This window comes from Brachionichthys hirsutus, chromosome 2 (assembly GCF_040956055.1).
Source record: "Brachionichthys hirsutus isolate HB-005 chromosome 2, CSIRO-AGI_Bhir_v1, whole genome shotgun sequence".
NCBI lineage: Eukaryota > Metazoa > Chordata > Actinopteri > Lophiiformes > Brachionichthyidae > Brachionichthys > Brachionichthys hirsutus.
In genome coordinates, this window is record NC_090898.1 from 3,496,455 (window position 1) to 3,510,768 (window position 14,314).

Here is a 14,314-nt window from a genome sequence, read left to right on the forward strand (position 1 = left end):
TCTCCCCAGCAGTAATTCCTTTGTGCTCACTAAACTTCTTAGCTTCGATCTGGGATTGTCAAGTTTACTCAAAGAAAGTTTAATTAGGTTTTGAAGAAATTCCTGGTTCACTTCATTTATGTAGAGGAGGAAGATAAACAGTAAAAAAAAAAGATATCTCAGCGGAGGTCCGAAGACGCTGAGCGGGAGGTCAAAGGTGAGGTGAAATCACGGCAGGCCACTGATCAGACTCACATCGGAGGGTCACAGGATGTGTCTGCTGCCTTGAAGACGACGCGGTAGCCTCTCGTGGGTCGCTATGACGACCGAAGTGGTCAAATGAAGAACAACCTTCACGGCATGACAGCCAAAGTGTAGTTGATGCGCAGCTCACCTGAGCTAAGTGTAGCACAAAAGCAGAACATGCATTTAGCACCTAGCGCTCAGCTGGCTATTACGCTAAGGTCAGGAGAATGACCCGCGGGTCATGGAGTTGAACCCAAGTGGTTCCTCACACAGCGGGTCCCTTAATGGTTTCACACCAGCTCAACACCAGAGGCTTCATTACCTTTGTTTGAACGAGAGAGGGACGAATCACGTTTCCGGCGAGGCGGCGACCAGGTAATCGCATCCGATGGGATCAGAATGAAAAGGAGAAGCTGCGTTTAAATTGGGCCAGCAGGAGGTCCTGATAAGAAACGCAGGGGGAGATGGGAAGGGCAGCCAATTAAGAAAAGAAAGAAGTCAGGGAAACAGCCAGCAGAAGAAGCCTGCTCTGGCTCAGAAAGACAAGAGACTTTCTAGTGTGTGTGTGTGTGTGTGTGTGTGTGCACGTGTGTGTGATGCACATGCTGACCATCAGCAAGGGAGTTTGCACCATGTTGGCTTTCCTAATCAGAGCAGAGTGGTAAATACGCTCTTTTTCCAGGAGAGCTGCACAACTCGTCTTGTGTGGCCGCTCGAGTGGAACGAGAACTTCCCTTTCCTTCTTGAACGACTGCGACACGTAACGCAAAGAAAAAAGCAGAAAGTGTGTGAGTTGACCGACGTCCGAGCGAGTGGATTGCAGATTGATTTTGTGTGTGAGTTGGCCTGCTGCTCTCTCTCTCTATCTCTCTCTCTTTCTCTCTCGCTCTCCGTTCATCTATCCTACACGAACACACTTGTGTCCTTTTTGAAAGGAGAAAGACATCAGTTGCTCCTCAGCCACTGTTCAGGCTACTCTAACACACTGCAGGCAGTCAGAACCAACACATAGTTCCTACAGGCCAGTTATTGTCACATGACAACCTAGAGATGCCATTTTTGTTGGAAAGCTGCTCTATTTACAAACTTGTGCATATTTTATCCTCATATTATCATATTACTGATGTCATAATTAGTAGAGTTTAGCTCTTCAGGGTTTATACTGGTAGCAGGAAGTCTAATTTATTCATTTTAAAAATCCAAATTCTATCATTTAAGGCCTCAACTATACGATTGTGTTCTTTTATTTCTGAAGATTTGAAAACATTCCATGAAACAGAGGAATAATTTAAAAAAAGTTAGATATAATTGAACGTTCCTCACCGAAGGGTAGGGGAGACATCAAGGTGCGGCTTGTCTCAAAGTCTATACTGACAAATGCTAAAGACAAAAGGTCTAAAAAAAAAGATGCTGTAATCAACAATATTTACTTTACCCACGTTTTATTGGAGTATTTCAGGCCATGTACTCACGTAGTCGGGTATCTCCAAAAAGCAAGGTATTTTCATGTGTAAAACCGAGCGAGGACTTTCCGGCTTTCTGGCTCCGTCACATCTGCAGGTTTAATGTTGTCGTGGACAACGGCGTGTTTGTGACGTTGCACTGATCATATTCATAATTAGTAGAGTCTAGCTCTTCAGGGTTTATACTGGTAGCCGGAAGTCTAATTTATTCATTTTAAAAATCCAAATTCTATCATTTAAGGCCTCAACTACACAATTGTGTTCTTTTATTTCTGAAGATTTGAAAACATTCCATGAAACAGAGGAATAATTTAAAAAAAGTTAGATATTCAAAAGCAAATTGGTTCACAGCTGCCCAGAGCTAGCGTGCTAATGCCAATACAAATGGCGCAGGGTCAGCAAATGCCCGTGTGTTCTGATGTCTCGTATATGAAGAACATCTTAAACATACAGTATCTGTTGTAACCTCGAGTTTTCAATTAGAACCTGTGTTTAAGGGATCAAGCTGGAAAATAACTAACAAATGATGCAAATATTTTTCCGAGCAATAAATAACCCCAAATATTATATTTTGCACCACCTTAATGAGTAGAAACATTTAATTAAGGTTTGAAAAGGTTGTGTTGTTGGCTTGCTGATAAGAAAGCCATTTGTCTAACCTTGATTTGTGTTTGAAAAGCTAAATACAGGTCAACCTTTTGGAAACGAGATTCTAACCTCAGCCGAGGCGAGGCGGAGGTTATGGAGTCGCCCGTCTGTCCGTCCCTCCCTTAGCAAGATAACTCAAAAAGTCCTGGATGGATACGGATGATATTTTCAGTAAATGTTGGGAATGTTACCAGAAAGAGTTGATTAAACTTCGATAATGATCCAGAACAGATCCTGGATTCTGGATCACTTTGAAATTTTAATTAGCATTGCAGTCAATGGAGCTTCAAATTCTGTTCCTCAATATATCGGTTGATTATTGGCCGATGTTTATGGAATTTTACAAAGTCATGTAGGGTGGGGATGTCTATCTCACTACCGGTTCGGATCCAGAATAAACTCCATTTACGGATTCAAGAATCTGTTATAAAATACACATCAACTAGGATTCACTTTTACTTTTCATGGTTGGTGAACAATTTAGATTAAAACCTTTTGGTGCTGATCCAGATCACCATTTAAATCTAATTATGAGGGGAATGAGCTGCTCGGCAGAGGTCTGCGCTCTCTGAGTGCCTTTCTAGTTCTCTCATGCATTTACTGACCCAAATTGGTTCTTATTTCGCAGATATACGGAATGCACTGCTGTTTCAGGGCCTGTTTTTCATTTAGTACTCCATATTGTTTCTCAGAGGCTGGCATTGACATGTGAACTTTAGATGTTCATATAAAACACAAGGGCTCAGCAAACGGTCTGGTAATAATAATGATGATGATGAATGATGACAGTTTTTGGGTTTTCCAGCAGTGAAGTCTCTTGAAGAAGAGCCTTGCAGCCCGGTGGAGCATTAACAGCTCACCCTGTCTTTCGGTGGTCCTTTCCTTCTTTTGACTGCTAAAAGTCTTTTCCTCAGAAACAAATGCCTCTGACCGGAGACTGTTTCCTTCTGTTTTCTGGTCTGGTGCTGGTCCGGCTGATTGTTAAGGTGTCTGGGCTGGGCTGGGTTTAAAGCCCTGATTTATCCCCTCGTAAGACCCAGAGCTGGCTCGGGGGGACGGTTTCAGGAAATCTCCTGCATGCAAACGCCTCATTCTGGGGCAGAGCTGCAGACCAAGTGGATGAAGGCCAGCCTCCTTTATTTCTCCTTTGCATACATCCGTCCTCTTCCTCCTCCCGGTTCTCTCTTTGCTCATGCTCTGAGGGTCTCTCCTTCTAACCCGGCTACACGCCCGGCTGCCTCTGCTGACACCGGGCCGGTGGTTGGAGCTGTAGATGGGGGGAGATGACGTTTGGCTTTGTCAGAGCAGATAACAATGTTCTGCACGGGGTAGCTGACAATTATTCATCTCTGCCTTGCCACAGCCTTCTCTTCTTTTGCTGTGTTTCCTCTTCCTCCTTTCCTTCCTCCCCTTCTGTCTGCAGTCTTCACCCAATTTTGCCTTACTGGATTTATCCATCCAGTTTCTATTTTCATTTTTTTTCTGCTTTCACTCATCCCCCCCTCCCTATTCTCTGCCTCCCACTTTCTCGATTATTTCCTCTTCTCATCTTTTTTTTTTACACGTTTTCTTCTTCTTCTCTTCCTTGGAACATCCATAAATAATCTTTTCATGCCCTCAGTGTTTCTTATTTCTTCCATTTCTCTCTTCCCCTTTCTCTGTTTTTCTCTCAGCCCCCCCCTCGTATATCTAGGGCTATATCCTCATCAGTAGCACCTTAAATGTGCACAAACACATAGAATAATCAAATTTGGGATTGATGAGCATATTTACATCCACACACACACTAACACACACACACACACAGAGCGAGAGGTCATTTTAAATATCTTGCATTTTGTGCTTTTATTTCCCGGGAGCATCGACTCTCACTTGGTATTCATAACCTTAACATGCAGAACGTAACAGGCAAAGTGTGTCTGCGTTGATATTGCCTTCATACCCGTATGCATGTACCCTCGTGCACACACAGCCGGACTTAGAACTTAGTACACTGTAGGCATTTAATAGATTAAAAAAATGTACATTATTTTTCTCACCCGTCACATCCTCATAGACATAGAGAGGTGTTACTGGTTCTATTGGGCTGTGGCCGCTGGTACTTCATCTGGTCCCAGTTCTCCAGCAGACACTTTATTTTCAGGCTTCTCAATATATAAATGCATCCGGCTGCACCTGAATAATACGTCATCATTCTTTTATTTTCGCTGCGTTTACTTTGAGAGAGATGGAAAATAGTAAAGTAAAGATAACCTGAAAATATGAAAGACAAAAGTGGGTTTTAGTTCATTTGTGTGGAACAATCATTTGTGTATATATATATTTTTTTGACTTTGTATGAGTGTGTGTTCAATGGCGACGTCCTCCTGTAGAGAGACTTGAAACGGCTACTGGTTTACGGGTTCACCCACACCTCATCCCAGCGCTGCGTGTCGGAGATGCTCAGTTTGGAGCTCCTCAGGGTGGCGCCTCATCCTGGCTGCTGCACACAGACATCACAGTCAGGGAAGCTCCCCGGCGACGCTGCCTCCCGAGGAGAGCGAGGAAGTGCGGCATGAACACCAGCAGCCCCGTAGACCAGGCGGCATCGCAGGGGAGCTTTTGGAAATGTGAGGTGAAAGTGAAGCAGTCGGAGGCTACCTGAGGCGGGGGGGGGGGGGGGATCGTTTCTTCTCCTATTCTTGCTGACAGCAAGTTTGAATAGTAAACAGCACAACATCCCAAGGTCGTTTGCAATAATTCATAACCTCCCTCAAAGAAAAAGAAAAAAATTGAGCTTTCGTTTGTTTGTTGGTTTGTTGGTTTGTTTGTCAATGCTCTAAAACGAGCTGAAAGGCTTTCCTACCCCACCCAGGGGTGGAAGTGAACGCTCCTCAGCGAGGGGTAGGGGAGACATCAAGGTGCGGCTTGTCTCAAAGTCTATACTGACAAATGCTAAAGACAAAAGGTCTAAAAAAAAAGATGCTGTAATCAACAATATTTACTTTACCCACGTTTTATCGGAGTATTTCAGGCCATGTACTCACGTAGTCGGGTATCTCCAAAAAGCAAGATATTTTCCTGTGTAAAACCGAGCGAGGACTTTCCGGCTTTCTGGCTCCGTCACATCTGCAGGTTTAATGTTGTCGTGGACAACGGCGTGTTTGTGACGTTGCACTGATCATATTCACGTCCCTCTGACTGCGCGGAACAGACCGATATAATGATAATCTCACTCTAAAATGTGTCGACACACACTTTTGATCTGTTTTCTTTGCAGTTACTATATTGTACACACACACACACACACAGGCACGCACACGCTCACGCCACACTTGCAACGCTTGCCTGGATTAAGAATGCTCACCAGAAATGGAAGGGAATCACTCCCAGTTATTTTCATCTGCTATTTGCTCTGAATAAATGTCAGCACTCTCTGCTCCTTCTGCAGCTTCAAGCTGAGAGGCTTATCAAAATGAATTAAATTGTTGTCGTGTTAAACAGGGTCCCATATTGCAAAGCTGATCTTGTGTGTGTGTGTGTGTGTGTGTGTGTAGGTGTGTGTGTGTGAGAGAGAGAGAGTATTATAAGTTGATAAACGGCACGTTGTTCTTTTTTTTTACACCGTTTTTCCGTGAGTCCTCCTGAGATCTTTCTTATTTACAAATTAAGCTGCAATATTTGGTGGGAGAGACTCACTGTGACATTTTCTTTTTTTTTGGGGGGGGGGGGGGGGGGGGGGAGTTGTGTTGACAATGTTGCCATGGCTATTGATGATGTATCGGTTCATTACAAAAGTCTGTGGATGTGAAGGTCTGTTCATAAACATCCATGGACAAATCGCTAAATCTCCTTCTTGTCCTCACGACTCAGGTTTTTAGAAGTCTGTTGAGGTTAACTCATTCAGTGCCAGCCACTATGACTACGCAAACGCCGAACCTACCGAATGAAAGATTAAAGTCTCCTCCTACCATTTTTTGTTCTGGCGTTATTAGCCTTTGCAGAGAGGCAGATTTCAATCTCAGGGTCGGCGGTGGATGTTTGGGTTTCAAAAAAACGCCTTGAGACCTGAATGGCACTCAAAGAGTTAAAGTGACATTAAAGTGAAATCATGCCTCATCAGCATCATCATGAGCTCATTCTTAAGGTCATCATGCTTTCACATATTGTAGCTCTTGCCTGTGTTTTGGGCTGAGGAATGAAACGATAAGGGGCTTTTTAGAACGGCACACAGCGCCCAGCGGCCGTCATTCATCGGCGCTCGATGATGGCAAAGGCTAAGTGTGATTAGCCGATGCTTCCCTGCACATTAGTCCTGATTTTTGGCTCGCCGTCGTGTTAGTTGGGAGCTAAGGAAAGGAAACCTTTCCACTCGGATGTTCTGCCCTCCTTCCAGGACTGGGATGACATTCTGAACGCTTCTCTCTCTGATGCGAGCAAATCAATTTCAGCCTCTTCTGGTTTTCATTTTCTCCTTGCTGTGTGTGGGAGCTTGTCGACGCCTTTCTCACAGAATATATATTTTATTGTGACTCCAAAAACAACATCCTCTCCCCTGTTGCTCTGACTGATTAATAACTATAGTGTACGTTTGCCATAATGGTTAATCTACCATTGCAGCTTGCTGCTAATTGTAGAGCTCTGAAATTTAACATGGCATGTACACATTATTGATTATTGATCCCGGTCCAATATAGAGGCAAACAAACGAGCACATGATCTCTGACTGCATAGCCGAGCTCATAGTCTAACATATTTATTGATGCTTTTGAAGGTCTTCCGTCCTGATCTGAGAGACGCCTCTCTTGGTACAAGCACAGACATGTTTCCAAAAGGTAATTCTGATGTTTGCTCAAAGGCCAATCAGGTGGCAGGATTTCCCTGAGGCCAGGTGGTCAGAAATGTGACTCCAATGCTCTGCGCCAGCTTGCATGAGCCTGTCGTCACTGGTTTGCTGGATAATCGGTGATAATATGTTTGTCTTATTGTTAAAGGAGTAGTTTATGTCTTCAATAAAAACAGAATAAAAAATACATCTCAGCTCAGCTCAGCTTTATTTATAAAGCACTTTAACCAACATAAAGCTGAACCAAAGTACTGTAAATAAATAAGCATAAAAATGTAAACAATAAATCTAAAAAACATAAGAGAAACAATAAAATAATAACTAAAGCTGTTGAACAGACAATATAAAAATGATTAAAAACAAACAAAACAGGAAAGTGAACTGATTTAAGATTTAACTGCTGGATAGGAGAAGCCAACATTAAATTATAAGGGTTTATAATGGGAAGAAAAACATTGTCACAGCTCTTTAAATTAGACACAGATAAACCATGATGTAGAACAAGGTCTAAAGTTTGTCCGTGTTCATGTGTGACAGCAGAGACACACTGTTAATAAGACTTAAGACACCAGCAGCTTCTCAGGACAGCAAACATGAATGTTAAGATCCACAATAATGAGAGCACGATCATAAGAGGACATGATTCCAGCCAGGAAATCAGAAACGTCTCTTATAAAGTCCATTTTGTGTTTAAGGGGTCGGTAGACGAGCACCGGGTCAGAGCGACACACCTCAAACAAAGTCACTTCATTATCAATAATATTGGTTCCAATATATTCATCTTCATTTATTCCATCACTGTGAAGCGGCGATAATATGGAAGACACTTTTCTATCTAAAAATACGCTAAGCGGCTAAAATAATCCACTTTTCCTTGATTAGTGGGAAACGGGTCTGCCCCCAGCCTCATCTCGGGAAACACACGAAGACACGCACATGAAGCAGCGTTCAGGTTAAAGGCGATCCATCTGGCTACCGAAGAAGGAAGCAGAGCTGAAGAACTGAAAGTGGCATTAAGAGCGACAAGCGAAAGAGAGACTCATCTCATTTTGAGGCTGCTCAATTCCGACACTGAAGAAGACGGCTTTATTGGTTTAGTGCACAAGAGGAAGATGGCGGTCAATGACTTTTCTGGTAGGCGACTGTATATTCCGTGTTACAGGCGCTGCTCGGACAAAAGCATTTATTTAATTAAAAATATAAAAAAACCTTTCTGTGTAAATATCTCAGCCTGCGGCTTATAGTCAGCTGCAAATGCAACACATTTGGTTTCCCGTCCTTTGTCCCCTGCTTCAGCCTCATACCTGTCCACACACACACACACTGTTGTATTTTCACTCACACACCTCAGCTCTGCGAACTGGAACGCGATGAGGGCTTTTTGTGCTTAGTTTTCCACTCTCAAGGGTAAAACAGCTAAGCTTGTAGAAGAGAGCAGCAGCTGTGGTTCAATGGAGACCTCTGAAGACGCACATCAGACACAGAGTCATCTTCCAGCTCTTGGCCTGGCAGCAGAGGAAGCGGTGTGCGTGTGCGTGTGCGTGTGCGTGTGTGTGTGTGTGTGCGTGTGTGTGTCTGCAGACTGCGTGTTGGAGAGGTGTGTAGGACTGTTAATCCGCTGGCGCTCCCTCAGTCCTTCCTCCCGCTCCCAGTCACTCATGCCGGATGTGCCGCGGCACATTCTCGCCCGTATTTATTTCTCAGATCTGCGTTGATCTTGTCGGTAAATCTTGTTTATGTTTCCTCCCTGCTCAGTTCTGCCTGTCTTCCTGCTCCCTCACTGACCTCCTCCCTTATCTCACACATACACACTTCTCCCGTCTGTGCTTTCGAACTTAAAGCCCGTTGATGCTTTATTGTGCGTTTATTCAAACCACCCATATATATTCATGGTTAATCGTCTTTTCGCCTGAAATGACTTGAAAATCAAATTTTTCAAGTAAAAGACCTGGCATTCAGCCTCTCCTACGTTACAATGCCATGCTAGTATAGTACTTATTTGGTATGTATAAAAAAAAAAACCCCCAATGTATATGCTTTTTATATATTTGCTTGGATCAACATATGGTTAATGTTTTCTTATCATATGAGCCCTATAAATGTTCTTTCAAGAAATTCTTCAGCTCTAAAAGGCACAATAAAAGATATATCTATAAGATAAATCTGTATTCACGACTTTCGGAGCGTCGCAATTTGAAAATGAGGCGCCACCATACGATAGCTTTGCAAAGCTTTCGGGAGCTGTTTGCTGTTCCCGATCACCCAGCGGTCCCAGAGCAGCGTTAGCATTCCATCTGATGAGCGTAAATCCCATCTCTACTCCGTTGGGCTTTGTTTAGGCCTCCGCCAGCTCCAACTTTCATCCTAGGGCAGCATGCATGTGTGTCAACCGGAGACTTTTCTCTGACAACAGCTGCTGGAAATTAGGCAGCTGTGAGCTCTAAGACTGACGGAAATCAGTCAAGTTGTGAGCTCGCCGATACTATTTCACACTTCATGAAGTTGAGGGGAATTGCAAAGCTGAGCGATAATATCCTGTGTGAATGGCTGCTTTTACGCTACACATGATTAAAACGCTGATTGTGCAGCTTTAAGTAAGAAACTAGAGTCAAACTGAATCATAGTTAATGACCGTGACCGTGCAACACGCTTCAGTCACTGATGAAGATGACTGGTTTCATAAAGCCTTTCATAAAGCTCAGCCTTGACAATGGTAGAGAACATCCCTAAGAGCTTGTTCTCAATTCTAGCCTCAGTTCTGGAGTGGACCGCGGAAAACGTCTCATTTTCATGCATCCGTCGAACTTCCGTTTGCAAGGCAAAGTGCTGAGTGCCGAGCAGGAAGCACAAAAATCATTTTGGCCCGGTATTTTCAGAATCGGTGTTTATTTTTTCTATTTTCCCGTATTTACAGATTTCCCCGTACTCATTTTCCCAGTATGTCGTATTGCTCAAAACTCTGATTGTCCCGTACAGAAATACAGGAAAAACGTATTGGTTGAGCGGTATGTCATATCGTCAATCATCATAGCATGACAATAAATCTGATCTAATTATTTCAGGAATAATTTCATAAAGTAGTATACCTGTAGCAAAACATACTCGATAATTGTTTCTTTGAGGGGTGTCTGAACATAGAGCGGGCCCCATAGTTAAGTTAGTTAAGTACAGCTAACTAGCTTTGCTCTGCCCAAATGGCTCACTCTTATACAGAAATCCAGTTAGCGTGCCAAAATGTTTCCTTGCATGTGGCTTGTCATTTCTCCTCTCTCATCGTATTTTTCTTCAACCTTTTTTGAAGTCATCCTCCTCCTCCTCTTCTTCTTCTCCTCCTTCCTCTTCCTCGGCTGCTGATAGGGGTTCTCTTGATTAGAACACACGCTGCCAAGTCTTCTCAAATCGCATCAGTGCATTTGATGAGCTGAAAGTCTGCGCTGTCCCTTATCACTTCCAGCACAGTGGGACGCATCACACACATGCAAAAACCCACAGACACACACACACACACACACCGAGAGGTACAGACTAGGCTGCTGTTCGTGCCATGGCGACAGAGCCTGAGGTAAACCCAGCGTGGCCCTGACAGCTCCCTGTCCCGCCTGCAGCATTAATAAACTACAGATCAGGACAGTGAATCAGAGAGCGGCAGAGACCTCCACCTGCCAGAGGGAGCAATCAGGCTAGAGAAGAACCCCCCCCCCCCTTGTCCATCCGTCGGGACATCCATCCATAGCTTTATACACACTTAACATCTCCCCAAAAACCAACAGACAGAACTCATTCAAAATCCACACCCATTCAATTCACTCCACTTGTTTTCCTAATTTTCTATTTTTAGGCCAATGTGGTCTTCTGTTTTTGTCTTTCTCGTTTTTTTTATGTCACTTTTCTCACAACCAGCTATGATGGGGATTATGGTCTGTTCAAAGATTGAGCCGTTCCATTAGCGCGGGCAGCTGTTCCCTTGGACACAAGAACTCGAGTCAATTCAGCACCTGCTGGTGCCGACGCCGCCTGTTCATGCCCAGGCTCCGTCTCCGGGGTGCAACCCAGACCTAAAGCAAAGTCTATTATATGGGAACAACGGAAAGGCGCTGCATTAATGTATTTGTCTACATGTTGTAACCCGGAGGAGCAGCGTGTGCCTTCACCCTACTCCCTCTCCGTGTGCTAGGGCCCTTTGATGCACGTATTAGTGTGTGGTTGTTTCAAGGGGCCCGTTGTTCTAGGGTGAAAACGAGATTTCATTGTGTGTCAGGCAGATAATGATTAATAAAAGCATTTCATTACATTTCATGTGTCTGCCCCAAGCACAGCTGCTGGCACGCTCTTTTGAGCTCGATCGCACACATTCGCGACAAGCCACGCTATATCTGTGCACGCAATCATGTGCGCCGATCCAGATGGAACCGGTCGCACATGGAAAAGGAAAAAATGCAGAGAAGTCTTATAGATGCTGCTTTTTTGCAGTTTTTTCTGCTAAAGCCATGACGGAAAACAACACAGGCTGCTTTTTTTTTTTTTCAGCCTCTTGTATTTACACGTGAAATCAGCTGCTCAACACGCCAGAGTGTCAGACAACGCCGCCATTGCGATTCAAATGGCGCAGGCTCGCTGACTCTGAGTCTCGATGCTCCAGAAGGTTTGTCCATTCAAGCACCGTGTGCCTGCGGTTATAGGCATTCTCTTGTTTCCGTTCAAATCCTCATTCAGCAGATGTTCTGACTCTTTGGATGTCTGGGAAAGCAATCCTGACAAACATGTAAATAAATATTGAATATGCATGTTAAAGTCTAATGGACTATTCCCTTGATGGGGCCCCCAGAATGCCAGCTTGCCTCTTGGGCATCCTCCTCTTCCTCAGCGGGTGTCTCTCTGTCTCTGGTTGGACTTTGTGGCTTCATGTCTTTGTCTGTCGGTGTCCGTCTCTCGCTGCAGCCTAACCTTGCTGAGCCTTTCACCAGCGAGGCAGACTCATCTAATTGGCGGATCATTGTAATTCCACGACTTTTTCAGCTCCGTGCTCTCTCGCTCTCTCCTAGCTTTTTTTCCCATCTTTCTCGTAATAATGATGAGAAAATATACGTGAGAAATCCCTCAAGGTTGCTGTGGTGAGAGTGTTTTTTGTCATTTGGTCTTGTTACACAGATCACACTCGCCCAGGCAATTTGCTTGCTTGTCTGGGACAGAGAAGGGAGGCTTATCTGTGCTAACGCCACATCGCGGCTGTGCCTCGTATCCAAATTGGCCCCTGTTAGCATTCAAATGAAGCCCCCCCCCCCCTCCCCTTTCCACCTATCTTCCACGCCCCTTACTATTCCCCCCCCCCCCGTATTGCCTGTCAGATCGCAGCTTTGCTCGGAAGAAGAGAAGAGAAGGAGCCCAGGCTATTATTTAATGAGTTCAAGAAGCACAAGGGTGCCATTTACTGTCAGGAAGCAAGCCCGGAGCCCTCTCTCTGCAATCGAGGCAAATCACTGCGCTTTTCTCTCTTCCTCATCTTCCTCTTCCTCCTCTGTACTGTAGCTGAAAGTTCTGCCCTCCGCCTTCACAACCGCCATTTTCCAGAAAATCTAAGCCTTCAGAAATGGTGCACCTTCTTGTCTGGACGGAGCGCCGTTGGTCATCCCTTAAAGGACCACACAGCAAAGGCTCAGGAGTCACAATCCCTATTCAGGCCACATTGGGCGCCGTTAAGTCGCCACTGATGCTTAAGAAGACTTAGAAATGTGAATTACTTTCAATCTGCATTCCTCACATGGAGCTGTAATTTAGTGCTCAATTTTAAATGTTACGTGTCTTTGTCATCAGTCTAAAGGTTTGTGCTGTAGATCAGAACAAGGACTAACGATGGGTGAAAAAAGCATTTGTCAAGCGTCTGAGTCCAACGCCCCAAACGGAACAGCAAACGGTCGGGGGTGCCATGAGGACCGGAATGTGCTTTGATCAAGAGCACTCTTGTCCCATTAGGCATCCGTAATAGATCTCCGCACGTAGTCCGGTCTCTTATTAACAAGGCAGCGCTTGTTCTATCCTGAAGGAACGTCCTGCATTTTCAAGAGAATGCAAAGCGGAGACTTGATGGACCTTTAATTGAAAGGTGAAAGAAATAACAAAGAACGCAGCAAATAACTTTGAGATTCAACATACATACACACACACACGCACACAAGCCTCCTTCAAACCAAAATGTATTCACGTGACTAAAGGTGGATAATATCTTTTATTCTAAAGGTGGTGGGCTTAGGAAATGAGAGGACTGCCAGTCGGATGTCGACTGTGATTGTCATCTTTGGGTGACTTTTTGTGGAGCTTATGAAACCAAACACAAGCCCACGTTAGAATAAAAAAACAAAAACAAAGCCTGCATCTACTCCTGTTATTTGAATGCGACTAGAGGCACAAGGTTTAATTACGATGGGAAAACAAAGTCCTGCGCCTCTCTCTCTCTCTCGCTCTCTCTTTCCACACTCCCTCTGTTGTCTCATTTGTCGAACGGTAAATATTCGGAGGGTTGCGCTTGCTCTCCGCGGCATTCAGGAGCAGAGAATGTGTTACGAATGCAAAAGCCTCAAAATCAATTCATCCTGTGCTGCAAAATGAAACTCGGCTTGTAGCATCGCAGCCACGGCGGCGCATCCTTTCCCCAGGGGTTTCAAGTAGTTCTTCAAATCTGAAAAAATAAATAAAACCGGCTGCCGAGCTACCAAAAGCAGCATGTTCGGCTGGCTAACAGCCACAACCTTCAACGTGTGAACGACTCTGCATTTTTGACTAAGCGTGTTTCAACGGCCCACAGCTCTGAAGGACCCCTGCGCAGAAGTGACCTGCAGCTACGGCAGCACCTGCATCCAGTCGTCGGACGGCCTGTCGGCGAAATGCATGTGTCCCCTCGGCTGCGAGGGGAAGTACGAGCAGACCGTGTGCGGCAGCGACGGGAAGGACTACCGCAACGAATGCGAGCTCCATCGGCACGCCTGCAAGACGCAGAAGAACGTGAGGGTGCAATACCAAGGCCACTGCGGTGAGACCTCCTCTCAATGTTGGGAGTCAAGCTTGTTGGATGAGCAGCTTTCTTTGCATTGATAGAAGGGAAGCGGAGAGAGGGAGAAACAGGAAGTCCTCCAGTGTTTTCTGTGCTCCCCCCCCCCCC

General features: G+C 44.8%; 1 protein-coding gene across 1 annotated transcript in view; it reads left to right on the forward strand.

Annotated features, from left to right (window-relative positions):
- agrn (agrin) overlaps window positions 1–14,314 on the forward strand; it is a 188,326-nt gene that overhangs the window by 119,787 nt on the left and 54,225 nt on the right. Inside the window, exon 5 of the mRNA XM_068750622.1 lies at window positions 13,961–14,185. Coding sequence (XP_068606723.1) covers window positions 13,961–14,185 — 225 coding nt within the window. The remainder of the gene's footprint in view (window positions 1–13,960; window positions 14,186–14,314) is intronic.